The sequence below is a fragment of the Limulus polyphemus genome, unplaced genomic scaffold (genome assembly GCF_000517525.1).
Source record: "Limulus polyphemus unplaced genomic scaffold, Limulus_polyphemus-2.1.2 Scaffold3, whole genome shotgun sequence".
Lineage (NCBI taxonomy): Eukaryota > Metazoa > Arthropoda > Merostomata > Xiphosura > Limulidae > Limulus > Limulus polyphemus.
The window spans coordinates 2507976-2533636 of NW_013665613.1; the positions used below are offsets into that span (position 1 = coordinate 2507976).

The following is a 25661-nucleotide window of genomic DNA, read 5'->3' on the forward strand; positions in this document are numbered from 1 at the left end:
GATGCAGTTGACTTGCCATGTTGGGTCAGTCATGCCCTAGCCACTCTACACCTAGAGGCACATTCTTTTACTCTCACCCACATGCATGTAATCTATGGGATTGAGATTCAGATATTGTGTGTGGTTCAGATTCTTATCCACCAAATTGAGGGAGTCACATGATGATTTACATACGAGATGCAGTTGAAACATGTTGAACAAGGGTATGTGGGAGTTCAAAGCTTGTGGCAGGTGAAAAAATGTTTTGCATATAGAGGGCAGCAATGAACAGGAATAGCTATTTATGTGAGAGGATGTAAGTACCTATCTTAAATATATTTTCAGTATAGGAAAATTGTAACTTTTATAACTTTCTATATAGCTTATGTTATAGCTTTCATTCCACAGTACCCAAAACTAGTACGTTTTTTGGGATAACTCTAAGTTGTTTAACATAATCTTGCAGTGACATCCACAGTAGGTAGCCAGTTAAGCTCAAACCCATGCCTTCCTATACTTATTCCCCAAAAGTGCCCTTTTTCTTAGTCATAAAAATTGTCAACAAGTTCCAAAAAATACACCTGATTTTACACCGTACTTGCTGTGAGTTCTTATGAGAAAAAATGATTTCAGCTTTAATGTGAATAGCACACAGAACTTGTAGTAACAAAATAGTTATGATACACTATTAAGTGTTAATATTCAAAAAGTCAATGTTTAGTTTTAGATTTTAAAATGGTTATAAAACCAATTTAATAGGAATAAAAGAGAATCTATTTATTTCTTATGGCTGTTTACCATGTGTGTATGAGTGGTGACCCACAGCCCCATAGTCTACTCTAACCCCCTCCAAAAATGTGTTATGACCCATAATCTTCTCTAACTCCATTCCATAAAAGGCTTACCTTACAATGCTTGAAAAGTGTTTTTTGTCAATGAGCCCCTGCCCTTTTAAAGTTCTCTGCACATTACTGTAATTTTGTTAAGAGTAAGACCAATTGTTGCCTTTAACAAAGAAGTTAATTTAAATTTCACTAGTTATTTATTATCAGACTTCAAAAAATAGTTATACCAGTGGAAATATTAGCCTTTTTTCTGTTGGATTGTTTATTTTTATTAAGATGTAGGTATATGAGCCACTTTAATAATTATTTCATAAATCTTCCACTGGTTCAAATTCAGCAGTATTTCCAGTGATGTTGGGTTTGATATGTTTTTGTATTTCTGGTTTTATAGGGCAATTTACATCAGTTTTAGTTTTAACTATACTATTTCTCAGAACAGATTTCAAACAATAAAGTTCTCTATTACACACACAAGGGTATTACAAAATAATTGTTTAATTTTGTATTTGGTTTTCTGAAAGAGGATTTTGTGTATTCACTACCAATACTAACTCAAATAAATATTGTTTCTTCTTCTTTGCTGAAATGAATTTTGGATGAAATCAGATTAAATGTACTTAAAAATAGCTTCTGAATAATAAAAGCATGTCATGAATGATTATTTAAAAGTTCATCCGTGCACTGAAAAAAATTCTTTTCAGCTTTGTGTGTTAAGTATCATCTGATAAACTTGTAAGAATCCTGTCTAGAAAATAAAAAAAGGAGTTTGTAACCTTTTTTTTTAGTTTTTAAAAATGAATTAGTAAAATCATACTAATATATTTATATCAATTAAAAAGTATTATATATATGACCATAATCCTTTTCCCATCAATGTTGATTTTCATGTAAATAAGATCTTAAGGAAAATTATTGAGTGAAATATTTTAAGGATTAACTCGGTAGTCTTAACTAACAAAGCAAGAAAACTTTAATACCTAATCAAAGCTATACATGTTACATTTATATGAGGTAACTTTTTTTTTTTTTCAGGGCTTTGGCAGTTATGACAAAAATGGTACTGGAAAAGTACAAAGAGAGCAATTCAAGCAGGTGTTAAGGACATTCTGTCTTCCCATTACAAGTCATCAATTTGAAAATTTAATGACTCAGGTATATATGAAATGTTTTGTTTTTTTAAATTATCAATTATTATTTTTCATTTTGCTAAACACACCTTTCTTCAAATTGTACGTAAAGGTGTATGAAAATCCTACAGATTAGCAGTAAGTGACATACCTATTAAACTTACTGATGGAGTTCATATAGATCTCATCAGTCTTTCAAACATATTTTTCTTGTGGCTTGCAATTATTTGGTTGTTTACATGGTCCTAAAACACCATCAACATCATTGAACTAATTAAAACATAAATTAAAACCAAGCAGACATACTTCAGAACCACAAAAAATCTTTCTTTACTGAGTTTCTTGGATGCTATCAACAATCATGTGATTAAACTGTATTTACACAATACATTCTCTGCATCAGTTCTCCCATTTTCAGTGCAACTTATTGTGCCTCAGGAAGACATATATAAGCTCTACTTTCTCATCATAATCCATATTTTCTTTTAATAGTTGTTCTATCAACTTCACACACTATGAATTCTGAAGTTAATGTTAACTGATACTGTAAATCTTTCTAACGATAATGGAAATTTTACATCTTGTTTGGAGATTTTTCTCATCTGCATCTGGCTTATAGGGAGTTCCCATGGCTGTATTGTTAGCTCTTATTTGATCAGCATATTGAGGCCTTTAATTCTATATTGTCCACTGGTGTCACTGGTTGCCTTCAAATTCATGTATGTGCTCACTTATAGAACATCCACCCTTTTTTCATGATGATAGACCCATTCTTCATCACTGTCTGAAGAGCTAGATTTGCCAACTAGCTTTATTCCAAACAAGCTTCTACTAGTCTAATTTCTTTTTGTTTCCCAGTATGTTCTATTTTAATTCTTCAAATAATATGCCTGGGAGAGCTAATGTCATATTGGAATATTCCATTATTGAATCTTTATATTTTCCACTTTATCCTGATTTTTAGGTCATTGCTGATGAGATAACCTCAACTTCAACCCTTGCCTTGATATCCTGGGTATGTGACATTATTTCCCGTACTTCAGTTGTTTTGCTGATTCTTGAGCTACCTTGCTGCATAAGTCACCTTCCTCTACCTATCTTCTTCCCCTTCCCTTGTTATTGTGTTCATGCTGATTCCTTTCTTCATTAACTCCATGTTCACCCACAATTTTCACATTCTTCCAAACCTCCAAAATCTTATTCTATGGCATATTTTCAATTTTCTTTTTCTTTCCATGTGCTTTGACCTCTTAAGTACCTTCATCTAGCTTAGATATCTCCTTCATCTACTTTGTTTCTCTCTCTTACTCTCAATTTCTTCCTCTTTTTGTTTCATTTGCTCAGCTTCTTCACTATCTGTCCATGTTTCACCTTTTGTCTGAAACTTTACATTACAATCCTGACATCTATACTGGGGAAAATTTCACCTATCTATTCTTGACGTTGTTCTTGATTTCTTCTTCCATAATGTCCCTGATCACTTGGTTTCTTTGTTTCTGAGACTTGCTTGGTTTGACTCCCTTATGAAATTGCACATAAAGTAGCATGAATCTCTGGAAACTCTGGAGATGATATTTCTGGAAGAATTTCTTATATATTAAAAATTCAAACTGAGATAGCTTCTCAGCAACCATTTCTGCTCACTTTAGTTTTTGCTCATCTCCGTCCAGGTATCCCAGCTGGTTTCTTTTCCATGTAAGTCTTCTAGAGATGCCCCCTCTCCTACTCCTGCTCATAATCCTCTCACTACTCACTGATGTTTCCCCTCTTGGATCTTAGAGGTGACTTGTTTCTGGAACTGCCTCTCAGCCCTGGTCTAGTTGGAACTCAACATATCTATGGAGGAAAGGTTTGAAAATGAATAGTTTGATTATTTTGATACAGCCTCCTCATTCAAAGATAGAACAGATCTACACAGTTTTGGTGAATTTTTATTTTATTACATATCTGTACTTATAATAATTATATAGCATAATAATTCAGAAACACTACTGACCTCTTTGCACCACTAAAAACTATTACCTTATGCACAACTACCATAGAATTTCCTGCACATGCCATAAGCCTTGAACAGACTTTTACCTCTACATGTGTCTACATGTATTGCACCAGGCTATGATGTAATTACATAATGCTATAACCATCCACCAATAGGAAGGTGACAACAATCTCTATGTGCAGTAATACCCATGAGCAATACCACACGATCATATGTTCATTCTTTCCTTGGATCTGCCTGTGTTCAAACATGTTTTTTCCTGTGCTTTTTTAGTTTGTAGTTGCATTTTTAGTGATACATTCTTTTTGTCCTCGTTGAATTTTTGTTCCATCAACCTGATTGCAATTTCATTTTCTCTAGCCACCACATTTCTACTTTATACTATTTTCAACAATTTATGCCAAAAAAATGTCCCAAGGCCTAGATATTCCTTTTCAGCCATTTTCTCTAGTTCACTCAACAGTGACTGGAGGTACATCATCTGTTCATGGAACTGATGTTCAATTGTTATCCCTTTAGATCACTTAGTAGAGCACATGCCTGCACGTGACAGCATTCAAATTTCACTCTGTTGAGGTACTAACAACTATGGATAACTTAAGGAGTTGTGTTGAACCACGGTAATAGCAACAAGTTAACTGATGATGTTTCCGCTATTGTGCGTCAGATGTTTGGTTGCCTTCTGCCTACTTCTTCTCCAGTTCAGGTCCTTTTTTATTCTATTTCATTTTCTTCTGTTGTGCCTCCTCACTTGTAGACCATTTTGGTCAGCTCTTCCATCTCCAGCCTTTGCTTCCTGCTCTTCTCTCTCTGATGGGGATCAAGTACCTCTTTTTATGTGCTTTTTGTTTGTTATGCTCATCAGGAATGTGTTATTCTATCTTTTTAACTTTGGTTGTTTTTATTTTATGAGACTCCTTCTGTCCCAACTCCACGTTTTTCTTCATCTTTCTTGTCCTACTCGTATTTGTGTCTCCTTTGCTGTGACAACTTTATGTTTCTCAAACCCCTGTCTCTTATGTCTTTTATGTGGGCTTTTAATACTCCTTTTTCTTCTTCTTTGTCTTTTTTCTTTCCAGCAATTTGCTGGTCTTCATATTCTTTCCCCTACTCCTTAGCTTTTTCACTGTCTTTCACCTCTTCATTGTGACTTATCATCATAACCCCAATGGTTTTAATGGGGACACCTGTTCTTTGTTTGCCACTTTGACTTCTATCTCTTTCTCTGCCTTCTTAATTTTGACCTAGTTTTCTTGTTTGGAGATAATTTCCAATGAGTGTCTACATTCCTTTCTCTTATAAACATGACCTTTGTCTCACTGTTTTTCTTACAAATTACTTCTATTGGGGTGTTTCAGACTCCTTGGAATCCCATGCTAAGGCTGCTCTCTAGTAATTTTCCATTATTTCCTAGGTTTCTTGATTCCCTATTCCCTGGGCACCTCTGTCTGCTACCCATTATTGGGAATCATGTCAGACTAACACCTCTCGTGTTCCTTATCTAGTCCTTCTGTTGTCCATCTCCTCCTTCCATGGGGCTGTCTGTCTAGCTCTCTCTTGCCAAGATTTGGCAATTGCTACCTCTATTCTTCTTCAGGTACTTCAGCTGAGCTGGCTGAGAGATCTTTCTTCATCTATTTTGGCTTCCACTCAGTGTCTTGTCCATCTGGAAGATTTCCTCATTTCTCATGCAGAGTATGTTCAACCCTTTCCTATGCATCTTTTTGCCATGATGATCTTGATGTCCAAGGCACTTCTCTTTCCTTTTCTATCTACATAAGAGGTTTTGCTTCTGTAGTATCCTTGATATTTCTCAGTCATGTGCACATACATTCTTTTTCATGGGCTCTGGGGTTCAATGGAACATGTTCTGTGTACCCCTTTTCTGCCTTTATGTCTGTGCCTTCCTCTCTACATCCCTCTGTCATAGTGGCTTCATCACTCCAATACAACCTGGGATATTCCATACCCCCCCCCAGCCCAACTTAAATCTCTACACTGATGTCTTCCTTTCCAGTTGGGGAGCATTTATTGACACCTCCACTCTCTATAGAAGATACTTCTGTGCATATCATCTTATGTGAGCTGACTGAGGCATAACAGGCTTACCAACTCCTTCAGTCACTGTTGTTGGGTCATCTCGTAGTGATCTACTCAGACATTTTTACATCAACTGCTGAGAAGGCACCTACTCTTGGGAACCTTACTTTTTCACTCTAGAATTCCTTTGTTCGGTCCTACCATCCTCATATTACACTTGTGGGATATTATGTTGCATGAGTTTTTAATCTGGTGGCTTGTCTTGACTGGACAGGATTCATCCCACAGAGTGTTCCTTGCACCCTCCAGTTTTACAGTGGATTTTTTCCATTTTGGGTTCCCACTGATCAATCAGTCTGCAATGCCCTTCACTTGTTCTGGTTGATGATGCTTTGAGCCTACATTGGTCCAATTTCTTTCTCTATGGCACTCCTCCTCACACCCATGAGCTTTCCTTTTCTGTCACTATTTCAAAAAGAGGTCATCTTTGTAATTAGTCTGCACTGGCCTCTACACTATCTTCAATGTGGGATTCTATCTCTTAGTGGTGCAGGGAGATAAGTAGTCTTTCTGAAGTTAACATTTTCCTTACCTGGAAATGTTTTTCAAATAAATCCTCACCTCTCTGCACCATCGCCCACCCTTTCTCTCCATTTCTGGTGCATTTCATTTGCCTTGTCAAGAATGAGCCTATGATCATGTACTAATGCTCATAGGGATTGCTGCACATGAAGGCTGTGTCTCCTTCATATTGGTGGAGGACTAAATTATTATGAAAATCATGTCACAGGATAGCACAATACTTGTAGGGGTAAGTTTGTTCAAGGCTTTTGGCATGCTCAGAAAATTTCACAGCAGCTGCATATGAGGTAATAGATCTTAGTGGTGCAGAGAGGTACATATCTATCTGAAAAACATTTTCAAGTAAGGAAAATGTTAACTTTATCAGTCCTTTTGTTTTAATTTGTTATAAAAAACAAAATATACATCACTAAGCATTGCCTATACCATACAAACATCAGCTTGGGCAAGGGTCATTGAAAGGTAGTACCTCCAAGCAAAAAAGTAGAATATCACCTATAACAGTTGAGGTGAACTCGTATAAAGCAAAATATTGATATTAGTGTATAATATCAGTAATTCTGAGATAAAAAGTTTTGGAAAAAAATGAAATTAAAAAATAATATATAAAGTATAGAATGTTTCATTGACAGTAACTAATATACCATTACACATTTAAGGTTTTTGAGATGAAGGCACTGTTTGTTATTTATGAATCTTTGTAGAAACAGTTGAAATTCCACCAGCAAATAATTGAATATATCATGTTTACCTAATAATCTATACTTTAATGGATGGGATACCTGTATAATATATTAGGAAAATTTACTGTTTGTCAAGCAACAAACAAGATGCTAGGGACAGGAAAGAATACAAACTTAAGGTAAAGGTGAGCATGTGTAGCTTAACAAAATTGGATTAGTAGTTTTGTTATTTATTTGAAAATATTGGCTTTCTGTCCACAGTATGTTCTCGAGTTTAAAATATTAATTATTATGGAGATTGTGTAGCACTAGCATGATTGAGTACAGATGGTACATTTCTGTTTGTTATTATATATAAATCAAAAGACCATACCATAATGTAAATAATGTGAGTACTTTTAGTAAAAGTTGTACTTAGTAGCTGTTTTTATTTAACATAATACGCAAATTTTGTGAAAAATAAAATGAAGAACTTTTGAATGGTGTAATACTGTAATGCAATATCAATGGAAATGACGAAGATGGTTGTGTAAAACAATATTTGTGTCTGTTTCAGTCACCTCAGCCTCTACAAGTTAAATTTTACACCATGACGGCATTGTATTATAGTACAACTATAAACATTGTGGATATCTGATGTTTTATCAGCATGTATGATTCCATGTATGAAGTGTCCTTTTTGTATAATTAGAATTTACAACTTTTATTTAAATTATATTCTTGTGAATGAACAAAATTGCATAAACTTGATTGATAAATATATAGTCACGTTAATTCATGTATTTCAGTACTTTGATATATATCAGCTTGTTCTGCACAGATTCAAAGCAAGTGAAAAAATAATACAATGTGCTCTACATCAGTTGATGATTTTTGTAAATTTGTGCAATTGTTTTAAACATATCAGAAATATGGGTTAACTGCAGTGTTTGATTACAAAACGAAAGTTTTGGACATTTTTGTTCATGTATGCACATCAGAAAATATTACTTCCAATACGATGCCTTACCTCTTCTCACCTGTTAATTTTTAAGATTTTGTGCTGCCATCTATGTGTACAATTTCTAGCTCGCCACTAGCCTTGAGACTCCCACCTAAACTCACATGTTTCCAAATGCTATTGCTGCCCTGTAACATGCAAATGAGCATGTCATAACCCTCCACAACGAGGAGTGCAACACACCCTACTAGCAAAGCAGACTCCCTCTATATTGATTGTTCCATCATCACTTCTCAGTTTGGCACTCATGTGTAATGATGTTTCTTTTTTCACTCATGAACTTTTCAGATATAGGCGTTTTATTGGTGGAAGTATCTACAAAGACATTACTTGTTGTGGAAATATTTACTGTAGGATTTTTATTTTCAACATTATCTGCAACTGCAGATTTTTGGCTTTTTATTTCCACATTATTATTTTATATGTGTCCATAACTACCACTTTGTCTAGTGTGAGGCAACAAGACATTGTTCACATTAGTCTAACAACTACATTGGTGTTGAATTTGTCTTTGTCTGTTGGAAGAAGTGACAGCTTTTGTGTGGTGGAGCCTGTCATGCAGATTGTTTCTTCTTTGGCATATGACATACACCCCCGCCCCATGATTCTCACTTGTGATGGAATGGATTTTGCTAGTTTATTCTCCACCACTTACTTTTACTTAATCTTATGCCCATGCTGTAATTTTGGGCCTGGGTTTTACAGGTATGTTTCTTTCCTTCACTTTGTAATTTATACCCTGTTTCTTAAATTTATTGTTTTTACTTCCTATCCAGATATGCAAGTCCATATTCGATTACTCTGCTACTTTGGTGCATACATGCATTGTCCTCCTTCCGTTGTTACCTCATATGACTAGACATAACTTTGTGCTACATTTCCTTTCTTTGACTCCTACACTCTGGAGTCTTTTCTTTCTGGGGGTCAATTCCTCTGTCTTTTGTTTGTCTTTCTTTGGCTTAAGTTTTCCCACTCTCTGTTATTTTTTCTCCTTTCACCTTCTTTCTGTGGTAATCCACCATTCCCCTGAGGGTTTTTCAACAGATGCTCATTCACTTATTTTCTCTACAGTAGCTTGTTTATCTTCCTCAGCCTTATCACCCCATATTTGGTTGATCTGTTGCTAGAATTTGTTGGAACATGATGCCCTTGTTATTTAAATTTTGTTTCCCTTTTACCTCATATGCCTTCATCTGGCTCCTTTCTTCTGCCAGTGTGATTTTAATGATTGCTTGTTCCTTTGGAGTCACATGTTAGAGACACATGGCAATGTTTTTCTTTATCCTCATTGTTTTAATGTCTCTCCCATGCTCCTTCTTTGTCCTTTTCTGCCCCCTGTCCTCCTCTCCCTATCACCACTTCCCATTCTTCTTTTCTTATCTGTCCTCCCTCTGCTCACAGATTTTAGTGCTGTCAATCGTGGCAGTGATTATCCTATAGGCTCAGGGTCAGTAGGGCCTCTTTAGTTCTATGTATGGACATTTGCCCCCTGTTTGCAGATGATTGTTGGGTCCTGAAAGTTCTGTCAGTGAGCCTTATCTTTCGTTTTTTCCTCTCCTTCTCCATTGTCTCTTCTTCCTGTTACTTTCCTTCCTCCAAGTGATCTTGTCAACATCAGTCCATGGCAGCATTGAACCTGATGGCTAAAAATGCTATCAGATGGGTTTTTCTTCCTTCTCCAGGATTTTATTCTCATCTTCTCATGGTTCCCAAGAAATACATGGTGAGGCATTGGTCCTTCTCTCTCATTCTTTTAGTTATTCCTCCCTCCTTGTATATCAACAAAAATGGCACATATTCAGAAGTTGGTCTCTGCATTAGGATTTCTCCTCTTTCTGACCTCTGTCCCCAATCTTTCTGAATTTTATTACATGACTTTTCGACCCATACTTCTTGCTCTCGACCATTCTGGCTACAGGGCAGCACTATTCTTTTCACTTTCTTTGTCCTCCACGTTCTGCAGTCCTTCCTGATTGGGACCTGAAAGTTGTTCTCCATGCCCTTACCCTTCCTCCCTTTGTGCCTTTAGCCTCTTGTTCATTGACACATCTCTTGCTTCAAACTTGTTTCTTACTTCTTTTTGCCTATGGCCTAAGGAAATCTGATGTATATGCCATTGATACTTCCCCTATTCTTCTCCATTGTTCTTATATTCTTCTTTCTCGTGGCCTGGCATGATCAGGTGGTTAGGGAGCTCAACTCACAACCTGTAGGTCAAGGGTTCGAATTCCTGTCCCACCAAATATGCTAGCCCTTTCAGCCATGTGGGCATTATTATGTGATGGTCAATCCCACAATTAGTTGTCAAAGAGTAGCCCAAGAGTAGCAGTGGGTAGTGATGACTAGCTGTCTTCTTTCTAGTTTTTCACTACTAAATTAGGAATGTCTAGCATAGATAGCCCTCATGTAGCTTTGTGCAAAATTTAAAACAAACCTTATAAACAAAACAAATCTTTCTCCTGATCATGCTTTTCTCCCTGAATCATCTGCAGCTCGTAAAGAGGACAGTGCATTCACTCCTATTTCCCTTCTGTCCATTTTTCACCTTTATTTTTTGTCATGTCCATGCAGTTTGATGTTATTTGACCTGCACTGCCCATTTCATGGTTCATGCTCCAGTCTATTTCTTCCTTGCAATTCCTTTTTTAACCGATGTATTTTCCCATTACTCTCATGGGATGGTTACAGCAGCTCATCTTTCTAGTCTATAATTCTTTGGATATAGATTCAGATCGACTCTTTCAGGTCTTCTCTCACAAAACCCAGCCCCTTACTCTCTCTCTCTGGCTGCTCACTTGTGTCATCTGTTATAGGGGATAATGCAAGCTTGCGTGTAGACTTCACATACTTTTGTCACACATTATCTTCATCATCTGGCCATCTCTTCTTCATCAGAGATATCAACTTCCTCCCATCGCTATTCTACATACACCTTACCAGGTTCAAACATATATACAAATGTTCCTTACATGATTGGTTATCACAGAAATGTAAATAATTGTCTCTTTTTCGTCAAAGTCCATACAGGCTATTTCAATTACTTTAGAACACAATTACAAGCTATCCTGACACTGCTTTACTCGTAATAGTTCATGAGTAGGTATGGTCTGGGTTGGGCATTGTTTAGCAAATAATATACTGTGAGTAAATCTCTAGCAGTATTGTGGATCATCCCATATCATCATTGAGCATTACAAACCCAAATGGTCACATTTTATGGACTTAAATATAAGTATACCCCGGCAAGCACTGCATACCACTTAGTGAGTTCCTGAGACATAGAATAGAGCCACTGTAAAGGCCAGAGAGAGAAAAAAACATACCCAGTCATCTTGTTTTAATACATTATTTTAAAACAAGTGGACTGTGTACTGTTTGTTTATTGTTGAAATTTATCACCAATAACATATATTGCTCATGGAAAAGTCAGGAATTCTGTGCTGCCTTAGGTGTGGGAAATACAGGAGATTGGTGATCAACTTTATAGCTATCACCCTCGAACCCATTTCCTGTCATCTTTCTATTCAAGACAGTTTTTCTCAATTTACGGTGGTTGTTTTCTCCCTGGTTGTGGATGACTAAGGTCAATGTTTCAAATCCATTTTTTCTCATTCCAATTCATCTTCTACTATTTCATCCACAATGGTCAGATTTTTCAATTCATGGCTCTTCCCATTGAATTAGTTACAATATGTTTTCAAATCAGGTCTTGAGGGCCTTTTCATGGAGAAATTATTTGTTGGCCTACATTTCCACTACTAAATAGATGACTGATTCCTTCTCGCTCTAATCAGAACATCATCCTCTGCTGAAAACACCCTTGTCCTTTGACAGCCATCTCATTTGGGTTGGCAGGTCAAGCTCTGCAAGTCATTATTGACCCCTACTCAGTATTTGATTAGCTTGGGTGGGCTTAGCCTTGTCCTTTATGTTTTTGAGACTTAAAGCTTCTGACTACAAAGGCTTGCATGTCTCCTTCTCTTCATATGCAAGAGGTTCTGGATCTTTTATAGACTAGCTTCCTCAAGTCTCTTATTCCTCTTATTCATACTCATGTACTTCCACTTCAGTAGGCTCTGGCCAATCAGTGGAACATGTTCCGAGATCTACTGTCTTCTCTTGTGTCTCTCCCTCCATTTCTTCACCTCTTGCTGTTATGGTGGTACAATAAGTCCCACACAACCCTAGGCATCCCTCTTCTCCTACTTTTCCCAGACTTACGTCTATTCATAGATGTTTCTCTTTCTGGGTGGAGTGCACTTCTGGATACCTGCACCATTTCTGGGGTTTTGTTGGCTATGCAATGAGCAGGCCATCATCTTCTGTCTAGTCATCTTGTCATGATTCATTCAGACAACTTCACTGTTGTTTCTTACATCAATTGACAGGGAAGAACTCACTCTCAGTACATATACTTTCTTGTTTTAGAGTTTCTATTTTGGACTAACAACCACACATGCAGTTTGTAGCCTGTCAAATCCTAGGAGCTTTTAACCTGATGGTGATACAGCTGTCTAGCCTAGACCAGAACCATTTTATGGAGTAGTCTTTACATTCTAAGGTGTTTCAATGGATTTATTCCCACTTTAGAGTCTTCTTTGTGGCTCTTATCAACACCAAGCTTCTATTTGTTTAGTCACCAGTTTCAGATTTTGCAGCTCTGTGTCAGGATTGGTTGCATTTTTTTCTGCATGTCTGTCCTTCTCTTTAACTTCTTCCCAAGGTGCTGTCTCTCATTTGCAACATCCCCTGCTTGGTTCTTCTCATTTCTCCTGCTCTTTTTGTGGTTTCTACTCCATTGTTTCTGGACATTCTAGGAGTCTCTTCCCCTTCAATGTTGGAGGTTCCTTTTACATCAGCCTCTAATATCCATCTTTTAACACAATTTAATCTTCTTAATTTGGTCACTTGCAAGACTGGCAGAATTTTTTTGCAGTGTAGTCTATTTTCTTGCTCATTGTTGTGGCTATCCACCCTTGCAATTTATCAGCAAAACGATTTACTGACATTAGTCTAGTCCTCATTTCATTCCTCCATGTCATCCATCTCTTCCTAATTTCACTTCATTTTAATACTCATCTTTTTGAAGGTGATCTATTCAGTTCTTTTCTTGCTGTTACAGAATGCTTTCTTTTTCCTGACCTTTTCTTTCTCCAGTTCTTATGTACTTCTTCCAAGCCTTTCTAAACAGTCATCCTCTTTGTCTGGTTTCTCTTGTGGACTGGAACTTCTGCATAGTTCTTAGGACTATTATGTGCCCTTCATTTAAACTTTTGGCCACCTATTCCCTCTACCATCTTTTTCTTAAGATGTATTTTTTCTCCTTCTCATTTGTGAGAGACATTGCTTTGATATTTTTGTCTTGGCTGCTTTCATCACACTCTTTACCACAGTAACTTTCTGCACTACCACTTGTAGTGGGTGAATATTATTCTCTGTTTTAGATGGAAGATGCAGTCTTCCACTGAATGATACTCCCACTAGGTCTCTCCCAGTGGCTGACACACTCCATGAGTTTCCCTTTTTGTCACTATATTTGTAGAAAGGAGCTCCTTTTTTTTTTCTCTCAATTTGGAATTCTAGCTATCTGTTCCATGGATAGGTGAGTAACATTTCTGAGCATAACATTGCCCTTACCTGAAATTATGTTTCAGAAACTCGCCTCTCCACAGAGCCACTGAACCTTCTTTCCTACTTCAAGTGTGTGCCTTTTGTCTCATCAAGAATGGGTTTTTGGTATACACATAATTCTCAAGGGGGGTAAGGGCATATAGTATTTGTTGCCTTCCTATTGGTGGAGGAGTATAGTCTAATGCTGATTGCATTGTAGAGTGTTGCAGTATACGTTATTATATGTAGTAGTGGAAGTTTCCTTCAAAGCCTTCACAAATGCATAAACCTTTTTAGTGGTGGGTTGAGATATTAGCTGTCTGTTTTTTAGAGAGTTGGGTAACTATTTGAAATACATTTTTCAGGTAAGTACAATATTAACTTTGCAACTGTACTAGGCAAAATTCCACCATTTGTAGTGACTTGAGCTCCATGAGAAGGTCATGTCATCTGGAAGTTGACAGAGAATACTATCTAATGGTTGATAATGCCTTAGCAGGTTCCTTTCTCACCTCCATGTGCATCTCTTTGTGACATTGGAAGTAAGATGACTCTGCTCCATTTGTTGTCACATACCTTCAACCAAGATGCAGAACACCTGCTTGCTTTATTTTGTATCTTTTCTTAACATATTTGGTGTTTCCATTGCAATGCCCTAGTTTTTGAGCCATCCTCAGGTTTACCTAGGCCTTTTCACTTCTTCCTGAGTGCCTGCTAACTAGGCCAGTTTTGTGACTAGACCAACATTTTCAGCTGTAAAAGTAAGAGCCTTAGTCCCAGAAGCATATCCAGTCGTTAGCTATTACTGGTCTCCTTCTCTAAAAATCTTCTAATTCAGGTATAGAACAATATTTTGCACTGTGACCATGACTACATGTTATGCCACCACCTGTGACAACATCTGCAAATGTATAAATCTATACAGGTACATACATGCTGTCTTATCCCCTTCTTCCTTCATATAGTATTTAAAGGATGCCTAATGCAATGAGATACTCTACTAAACGTCCTCATTTGGTCCAATCTCATTTGGGGCTTGTCTGCTCTATTCAGTTTTCCCATTAATTCAGTCCATTGATGTTTACTCTTGTTCTGGATTTTAATCAAAACCTGCTTGCTCACATCTTTCAATTGTTGTTTTCTCGGTTGTCATTGTGGGTATTCTGGATTTTCAAGTTTCAGAAATAAGTTTCTGAAATTTTGACACTTTGAGAAGTAAAATGTATTTCAAATAGATACTTACTCCTGAAATACATTAATGCCCATCTCTCAAGACTGTAGTACTGTAGTAAATAATATGAAATCAAGTCAGTAATTTGAGAGCTGATTAAACTACAAAAAGTTATACTATCTTTTTACCTAAAAGTTAATTATCACAAAATCTTATTTCAAGTCACATTTGAGGTGGTGAAAATTTTAAAACATGTTAAATTCACTAATAACATTAGGATACACAATATGAAAAAAAAACTCATTCATTCCTAAAATGAAATAAAAAAATTGAAAATGCACCAGTAACCAATTTTTGCTAATAGTTCTGACATTCAATATTTTCATATGGCCACAGACTGATGCCAATAGATTATTGAAAATAAATTATATCACCAGTGTGAACTCTGACAGTGCCAGCATATTTTCAAAAACTAATTAAATATTCTTTTGTTATTGGTATATGTCGTAATCTGAATCTCCAGTACCAACTTGCCATTAGTGGCACCATCATCACTAATACTTACATAAAAAAATAGTGCCTCTGAAATGCTTGTGAACTTGAATGTAGTTTCATGAATACCCCTAAGCAGCACATACATCTAACATCCATTCATTGGGTTACAAGCAAATAGTGATGAAATATGATTCAATATTTTCTTAAATAAACATCCTTTTAAAAATTATACTCAATTTTTGTCACCACACTTTTGTCTTTGAGAGATTTTAAACTGAATATTCATATTTATTAGTAGTGTTAATTTTTTTTATATTACTACTATCATTCAATAAAATTTTGAAATAAAACTTTTCTAAACTAATTTATTAGCTGTAGTTTGCTATGTTGTTCTTTATGATTCATATTTTTCTCATTTCTATTACATTTATTTATGATGAGAATGATTTATAAAGTTTTTATTTGATACATTTGTATTATAGGCATGTTTATCAAAAATATTTTTTAACCATCATCTATTCATTTGTTATTTGAAGTTCAAGTGGAGACCTGATGCAGATGGTAGATTAAACTACCAAGATATATTGAATGATCTAACTGGATTTAACCATACTGAAGGAGAAAAGTATGTTATCAAAAGAAGGTCAGTAGTCAGAAACTTGTAAAAATAAGTTATTAATGGCATGAATTTTTGTTATTTAATATAGAAAATATGTAATGTAGAAAGATGTTTTAATTATCTTATTAGATATTAGTGGCACGTTAAAAAGTGATCTGAAATGCTATTTTTACATATCTGATTTGAAGTACAAAATGGATAAATTAAGAAGAATCTGGAAGGAAAACTTGTATGAATTATTATTTTTGTCTTCAAGGAAAAATATCAGCACTTCCTCATTTTTTCCATTTATACACTTATAAGCTAAAGGAAATCAATTATATACATTACACAGCAGCATCTGACACCATAAACCTACCAAAAACTATTTTAAAGGGTACACTGAGTACACCTTTACAGTTTTGTAGCTTACAGATTTTTCAGTTTCTTCTCATATCTGAAACAAGATGCATTCTGATGCTTAAGGAAGAAATGCATTCTATGTGAAAGGCTTGGAATTGTATGTAAGACTACCCTTCTTCTCTTTTACTATATTAATTAGTCCTGATAAATAGAATCCTTATAATCAGATGATTTATGGTATCCCAGAACCTACCATTAATCTCATAGTATAAGCAATATTTTTTATTCTACAGGAAAAGATTAGATGAAACAAGAAGCCTACAAAAGGACAAACATAAACCTATAAAGCAAAAAATGTGACATGAATTCAAATTTTTTTAATAATCATATCTAAAATTATGACATAAAAGCCATCATTGAGCATCTGTAGTTAGATAGAGATGATTACTATAGTTGAGTATATACAATATGATTAGAGATCACATGTGATAAAAATTCAAAGTTAAAGTACATCTACTAGCCAAAATATAATTTCCAGAAGAATCCTTAAGAAAAGTCAACCTGTGGCCTGGATGCTACATTTTCAGAAATTGTGACCAGTATAATTTTTCCAAAAGTTTCTAAAAGCTCATCTGATGATCAGTACACAAGTTAAAGTCCATTCACTGGCTAATATAATTTTTTTTGAAGAATCTAAAATGAAAGGCAAATACAACTTTTCAATGGGAAGTGACAATGAAAAGAAAATGGTAATTAATTAACCTGAAGAAAAATTAGCACATTAAGTCATAGCAAAATGTCTTTATTATATGTTTTCTGTTGTGTGGTTTAAACATTCTTTCTACATATTTATGCCCTGGGGTGCATTTCACTTTTACGTGGACAACTGGTTTTCTTTTTGCTCATTCCGAATGGGAGTTCACCTGTCATACTCGTCAGCTTCTTCTCATAGATGCTTGGGTGGGCTGGTTGACCAAATTTGAGAAGTTCTTCCTTCATCCTACCCATTAACTCCATGTGGTTTTTTGAAACATATATGTTTATATGGCAAAATGGTTAAGAGGTGAAAGCATTTGATTTACCCATGTTTTGGTGCAAATTTTTCACTTGTTTGTTTGGTATCAAGCATGAATTCCGAAGTTAGCTAACTTCGGGTACATCTCATTCGTCTGATGCCATACCTCAGGCTACAGGTGTGGGTGATCCGACAGGGGGTTTATCAGCTTTTATTTGCAGGGAAATTGAGTGCTATGTGGGACAGCCTTTGTCTCTTGCTGTTGCCCCTTTTCCTCCTGAGCCTTTCGAGCTGAGGATTATGTTTGGCCCTTGTCAGCTTTCTCTGATTTTATTTCTCAGATATGTGATGTTTTGTCTATTGCTTCTATTTCTTATGACCCATGTCCTTCTTTGTTACATGATTCTGCCTCCCAACCTTATTTAGTTTCCCCATCCCCTGATATTTGGATTCACACTGAGTGATTTGCCTCCCACTTAGGTGACAGCATTAGTATGCCTCATCCCCCATGGACCTTGGATCAGTCCACCCTTGCTTATCATAGGGAGGACTGTCCATATCTGGACCAACAATTGTTGAGTTCAGTTTTGCCTGTTTGGGGGTGGAACCCAAATCTCCCATTTGTCTTACCCATGCCTAGTATTTGTGCCTTCATTTTACCCTGATGACTCTTTTGTGGTACCTCTCCCCAATCCATCTCCTGTCTGAGGCTCTTCACAGAAACCCTGAGGGGTTTTCTGGGGATGTCCTCCTCACTTCTACATTGGCCTGCCTGTCGTCTTCGGCTCTGGCCCTGCAAGGTGGACATTTCCAATGCTTATCTGCCTATTTCCATATTGGAGCATTCTCATCCTTGTCTTCTTTTTGCCCATTGTGGGGTGATGTACCAATTTTGCACCCTACCCTTTGGGCTGGCTTTGGCACCATACGTTTTCTGTTGTGTAACTCAAACCTTCTTTCTACATCTTTATGCCCTGGGGTGCATTTCACTTTTATGTGGATGACTGGCTTCTTTTTGCAGCATTTTGAACGGGAGTCGGCCTGTCATACTCGTCAGCTCCTTCTCATAGATGCTTGGGTGAGCTAGTTGACCAAATTGGAGAAGTCCTTCCTTCATCCTACCCAGTACCTCGTTCATCTGGGTATTTTATTCAACACCCATCTCAGTCGATCCCAACCTTCTCCTCTCCATCTCTGTCTTATGGAACTGGCTGTTCGGAATGCCCTGCCTGCTTGTGAGATTCTATCACTTTTGGGAATGTGGTCTTTTATGACTCCTCTCATACCCCTCAGCCAGGATCATATGTGATCCCTTCAATGGGTTCTCCACAAACAAGGGAACCTTGTTCAAGATCATCTGGATACTTCACTAACCTTTCTTTCCTGCATTGTGGACAATCTCTGATGGTGGTTGGACAAGGCTCATACATCAGTAGGTGTCTTGCTTCCTCCTCCATGACCAGATTTACATCTGTTCACGGATTCATCCCTTCAGGGATTGGGGTGTGTGGGTCAATCACCAGGAGGGTTCAGGTCGTTGGTTTGTCAGGGAACATTCTCTTCATATCATCATCCTCAAACTTCTTTCTGTTTGTTAGGCTTTGGATCATTTTCTTCCCACCTCCAGAGATCATCTGGTCATAATCCATTCTGATAATTCAATGGTGGTGGCTCATATCAATCACCAAGGTGGCACCTGGTCAAGATCCCTGTGTTTTCTAACACTGGACCATCTCTTTAGGGCCCACGATCATCACATTTGTTTGATGGTGTGTCATGTACTGGGTGCTTTCAACCTTGTGGTGGATCATCCTTCATGACCTGACCAGGTTTACCCAATGGAGTGGTCCCTTCATCTCCTTGTTTTTTGATGGCTTTACGATTTGTGGGGTATTCCCTATATCAATGCTTTGGCACCACCCTCAATCACCAGTTAACTTGCTTTTGGTCCCCAGTTTCCCATCCTCGGGCTTTGGCTATAGATGCATTCAGCCAGGATTGGTTGAATAAGTTCCATTATGTTTACTTTCCGATCCAATTATTTCATCTCGTAGTCTCCTTCATCTATCTTGTGCAAAGTCATTCTGATTGCTTCTTATTGGCCCATTCAACCATGGTTTCTCTCTTCCTTTATTCCCTGAACTTCTTCATCAACCCCAGTCACTGGTTCACGTCCTTCATCTCCACACCTGACTTTTGTCCAGTCCCAGGCATGGAGAACCAGTTTCTCATGTTGAATGGCATCTCATTTATCTCACTCCATTTGTCCTTCCTCCGTGGCTGTGTATCAGCAGAAATGGAATGTTTTTCACACCTGGGCCCTGCCTTTTCGTCCTATGGTTGCTTGTATCTCTGAGTTTCTTGTGTGGTTTTTTGAGAAGGGGTCCTCAGTCTCCTCAATATCAAACAGCTCTATCCCATATTTTCCATTTATCCCATTACTGCAGGGTCTTTCTTTCCCCTGTCCTTGCCATTTTGATCCATTCTTTATGGATCCATCAGCTGCCTGGGTGTCCAGTACTTCTGGATTGAGATATTAATGTAATACTTCATTCCCTTATTTACCTTTGTTTTAACCCATTGCCTCATGCTCTTTGTTTCACCTATCCCTTAAGGAATATTTCCTTCTCCTCTTGGCCTGTTGGTGGCATTAGTTGGATCTGTTTGCTATTGATGTCACTTGCACATTGTACCTACAAAACTTTCTTCTCCTTTATCTGGATTGTTCTTTCCTTCCCAAGACCTAGGCAGCTCGAGAGGGTAACTCCTCCTTTTTGCCCATTTCTCTTCCCTCTATTTCTCATCTCTACCCTTGTCCTGATCCAGATAGACTTTTATGCCCAATATGTGCCCTTTATTGTTATATTGCTCACGTGGCTTCCTTCAGGGGGTCCAGTTCCTGTCTCTTTTTCCAGTGGCAACCCTCTTCTTCTCAGGATCTTTCTCCCTTTACCTTTACCAATTAGGTTTGTCATTTAATCCAGTTGGCTTATTCCTCCTTGTCCCCTTCCCAACATGCTTTGTTCCATGTTACCTCCCAACAAATCTGATACCTCACCTTTCCCTTATTTCTCGTCTTCATTGGCCTTTGGAAGAGATTTTGCAGTCAGGCATGTGGGCCATCCCTCAGATGCTCATCTACCATTAGTTACATCATGTCATGGTTTTTGCTTCCTCAGGGTAGTACCTACCACCTGTGGCTATATTTCAGACTTTGGTGTGGCTATGAAGCTAGGTTAGGCTTTATTAATGCTTTCTTTTCTTTCAGAAGCCCTTGCTTCGAATTTTGTCTCTTGGATCCCACTCTGTGGCAAGTGATGCCTGATCAGGTATTCTTTACATACACAAACAAATCTGCACTGTACGACATGTTGATTCACATGCTCTTTCCATGGTTCTGCATGTTCACCTTTGAGATAGGGTGTTTCACAAGATTACTGGATGGTCAGTAACCTTGTGATATTAACTTCATAAATAGGCCTGTCCCAGACCATACCACCCATAGATGGCATGGGTAAAGCAGAAGGGGATAGCTGCCCATCCCTGCCATGTCTCGACTGAATAAATCGGTATGGTCTGCTTTTTAAAATAGGGTTTCGTGATCACCCATTGTACTGTCTCTGGTATAGCCATTCCTCTGGACTCTCCAACACATTTTCTCCGCTTTTCTTCCAGTCGAGTATGGGATTCCTTACCACTTTCCAGTTCCAAGCCACTGTGGTGGATAACCATGTAGGCAGCAGGCTCCACATAGATGGCTATAACCATTCAGTTCAGAGTAGGGTGGTGGTATTCTTCTGGTGTAGAAAGCATAAAATCCTCCAGATTGAGTGAAACATACCACAGAGTTAGACATCTTAATGCAGTTTACCCCTTTGATTGGGTGCCCTCATCCTACCCTTGTGCGAATGTTGGTACTCTATGGGCTGGTTTTGAATATTGAGTGAACCAATCAACTCAAGTCCTCACACAGGTTTGGAGTTCTCCATCTTCCTCCCTCAATTCTTCCTTCTGTGTAGTGGGTCACGGAGGGTATACGTGGGATGTTTCCATTTCTGTCCTGGGCACTCCCTCATTCTCTTTTGTGATGGAGATGTTATTGATCTTTGGACATTTCAGACCAGTCTCACAGTTATGGAGTTGATTGCATGCACAGGCTTCTCTTGGATACCGGATGACACATTCCTTGATCCCTGACTCAATTTTAATCCTGTGTCATGCCCTGGAGTCAGTGTTTTCCTCACATCCACAATTTTAAGGTTTGAGATGAAGCCGGTATGATCCTCATCCTACCCTCGCATGGATTTCAGTTTCCAGTGAGGAGGTTTTGGATGTAGTTGACCTATTGAGTATGGTCTGCTGTGCCCTAGCCATTCTACACCATGGGACGCCTCCTGCATTACCCACTTTCCTTCTGTGGGATTGAGTTTCTATATTTATCTGGTTGGGATCACTTTTCTGACTCATCCTCTCCCACTTGGATATGTTCTCTTTCGTTTCTGCCATGATTGTTCATAGCTGTTCATCGCGAAGAGATACCTGGTTTAGAAGTAGTGTGGGTACCCCTCCTCAGATCATCTGGTATGTTTCTCTCACCTACAGAAGTATCCTTTGGATGCTTTCGGGGGTACATCTGTTCTTCCCTCACACTGGGCCCTCCTTTTAAATGTGGGATTCTAGTTTTTCTTGTGAGAAGAGGGAAGTACCATATTCGAAGTTATAATTTTCCTATACTGAAAATGTGTTTCTGATAGGTACTTTCCTCTTCTCACACTTCCCACACTCCTCTCCACAATCTACAAGTGCTTATGTCGTCTGCCAAACTTTGAAGTGATGGTCGGTATTTGCACTTAGAGGGTGTCACGTGATAGTAGTGCTCTCCTATTGGTGGAGAAATGATGCATGATGATTTGCATGAGAGACATCTTGGAATCTTTGATTCCAATAAGGGGAGTGGAAGGCTTGCTAACTGTGATAAAAAAAGTTCACATATAGAGCAGCACAAAATGGGAAAAACTAATCTTGTGAGAGAGGGAAGTGTGTTATAAAGTAAATGAATCAGCCTGAGTGGGCTTTGACAAAAAATACAATTATTTTATCTGGATACAACTGTGATAGCCGACAGTGTACCAAACATTTTTATGTATGTTTAACTTGTTTTAATATATTATTTGAAAACAAGTAGACTGTGTGCTGTTTGTTTATTTTTGAAATTTATCACCAACAAGTCACAGACACCTACTGTAAAGAATCTGGCCACATACATATAAAAACTTGAAAAATATAAAACAAGAGAGGAAAAAAAGAAACCTGAGCAAAAGTTTTTAATCCAATAAATTTACAGTGCCTTAGAAAATATTCACCTCCCTGCAAAGTTTCCACATTTTGTTATCATTTGAGCTTGCAATCATGAAACTTTCAAATGTTTAGGATCTACACAATCTACTCTAAATTGAGAAAGCTAAAAAAAATCCTGATATTATGTAAGTTAGATTTTCAAAGAAAATTAGAATATTCTCAATTGCATAAGTACTCAACCCCTTTGCTCTGGCAATCCTAAATCAGTTCAGGTACAAAAGATTAATTTGAAAGGTCACAAAATTAGTATAATGATCTTTGTCTGTGTGTAATCAAAGTGGTTTAACTTGACTTAAGAGTAAATTCATTTGTTCAAGCCACAATTCATTTAGTGATATGACAAGCTAACCATTAAGACCAAGGAGCTTCCCAAACAAGTCAGGGATAAAGTGGTAGAGAAGCACAGATCAAAAGAAAGTTCCAAGAAAATTTCAAAATGACTGATTATCCCTTTGAGTACACTGAAGTCCATCATTAAGAAGTGTAATGTACTTCATACCACCCAGTCACAATGCAGATCGGGCTGCCTTTCCAAACTAAGCAGCCAGGCAAGCAGGATACTGGCCAGGTATGTTACTGTGAAGTTAACAGTGACTCTGAAAGATTTGCAAAGTTCCATGTCTGAGATGGCAGTCAGTGTTTATACATCGACAATATCCATTACAAGCCATTATTGAAAACTGAAAAAGAATCATCTTAAATCTTGTTAGGAGTTTGCGACAAAGCATGTAGACGATACTGCAGACATGTGGCAGAAGGTTTTATGGTCAGACAAGACAAAAATTGAGTTTTTTGGTCTAACTTCAAAGCATTATGTCTACCACAAGTCCAACACAGCAATTCACCCAGTCAACACCATCCCAATTGTCAAGCTGCTTTAGGTATACCATGTTAGAACAAGAGATATGACTGGCAGCCTTCTTGAGTATGTTGTATATTGTTGCCCTGGGCACATGGATTGCTTTTTCAACTGATCTTTGTGTTTGTGGATTTTCATCTGTTACCAAATGTCACACTTTGATAATAATCATGGCTAGGGTAGAACTTGTTAGAGGTCTCTTTCTAAATGTTGTTGTGTCCAAGTTGCCCCATATTTCTTTGTTTCCCATTAGCTTTAAGTAAAAGGGATATCTCCAGCTTGAAAATTCTAAATCCCCAATCTGAATTTATTCTTATGATGTGTGTATTAATATTTTTTGTCACAAAGGCTTTTACATACCCTTCCCAAAAGTTGACAGTTTTTGATGGCATCACACTTTCTAAGAAATGCTAAGCATTGTCAAAATATAGTTCTAATACATTCCATTCTAGTTAAACTTTATATTGTCTGTAGTTGTCACATGACTTGCTGATTTGCATATTCAAAATTGTTTTAATATAACTGTTTACAGAGAAGAAAATGTACCTGGTACATTTCACTTATTGTCACTAGTTGTGATATTCATGATAAACATAAGAAAAATAAGCCAAAAATGAGAGGACCAAGTAACTGACAAAAAAAAAGTTCTTAAGATAAATTATTTAGATGAAATTCAAAGCCTAAACTTCCGTATTATGTATTGAGTTCAATGAGCTGTATAGTTTCTGTGTTGCCAGAGTAATGGCTTTTTACATCAGGTATTTTATTAATTTATGCTTCATGCTTGTGTTGTACTATTTCAGTTTAAAATATATTTAACAAGGTTTGCATAATATGTAATGATTAGGGAAGAAAATAGTTGTTATCCATAGTTATACAATCACTATATATTTACAAGATGCAAGACCAAAACGCTTTAACTAGAACAAGTTTCAAAAGACTGTTTTAGGTTCATTTGAGTCCTAACAACAAGTTCTGGTGTTTAGAGTTAAAAGCTAATCTTATCTTCCTTTTTTTTTTCTTGGCTTTTTTTTAACTTAAAAAGAAGTTAGCTAATTTATTCTAAAACCTAAAAAGTTAATCTCACAGACAATTATACCACAGGGTATTGTTGAGACAGCAGAAGTCATGCGATGCTGGGAGCATGCACGCTGCAGTTTCTAGAATGATCATTAGTTATCAAGGAATTCCGCGAATACCCGAGTGTTTGCCAGGCGCCCTCTTTTTTAGTATATAAGACTGGCAAATAAAGCCAGCGATAGATAGATATGCAGATAGATTGAAGAGATAAATAATTGAGTCAAGCGAACAGTAGGCACCTTAAGTAAAGTGTGTTAATCACTGTGATTTATAGCATGTGTTATAAAGGTTGTTAAGTTTAGTGATTGTGGAAAATCTGTGTACTAAAAAGTTGTATCAAGAAAGAATAAATTAGTTTTAATAAAGAAAGGACTTGTATCACTGAAGTTCCTCGGAAAGAATTTATATCGGAAATTAGCAAACGAGCAGATGCGTAACAAATTGGTGTCAGGATTGGAATTGAAACAAAAAAAAGAAGAAGATGGAAACGAAAAGTGGCAAACCAAACTACAGCATAGCAGATTTGATGGCAGCAATACAAGAACAGCAAAAGAAACAAGAATAGAGATTATAGCAGTTGTTGAAGGAAAAAGAAAAGAAACAAGAAGAGAGACAACAGCAGTGGCAAGAAAACCTTCAACAGTGGCAGCTCAAACAGCAACATAAACAAGAAGAGAGATTACAGCAGTTGTTGGAGGAAAAAAGAAAAGAAACAAGAACAGAGATTACAGCTGTTGTTGGAGGAAAAAGAAAAGAAACAAGAAGAGAGACTACAGCAGTGGTTGGAGGAGAAATAAAGGAAACAAGAAGAAAGACTACAGCAGTGGTTGGAGGAGAAAGAAAATAAACAAGAAGAG

At 37.2% G+C, this 25661-nt stretch overlaps 1 protein-coding gene across 3 annotated transcripts in view; it reads left to right on the forward strand.

The window, feature by feature from the left end:
• LOC111088393 (EF-hand calcium-binding domain-containing protein 6-like) overlaps positions 1-25661 on the forward strand; it is a 102559-nt gene that overhangs the window by 14933 nt on the left and 61965 nt on the right. For all 3 annotated transcript variants that reach the window (XM_022398409.1, XM_022398458.1, XM_022398508.1), the window contains exons 4-5: positions 1857-1976; positions 16068-16174. In XM_022398409.1, the coding sequence (XP_022254117.1) occupies positions 1857-1976; positions 16068-16174 (227 nt within the window). The remainder of the gene's footprint in view (positions 1-1856; positions 1977-16067; positions 16175-25661) is intronic.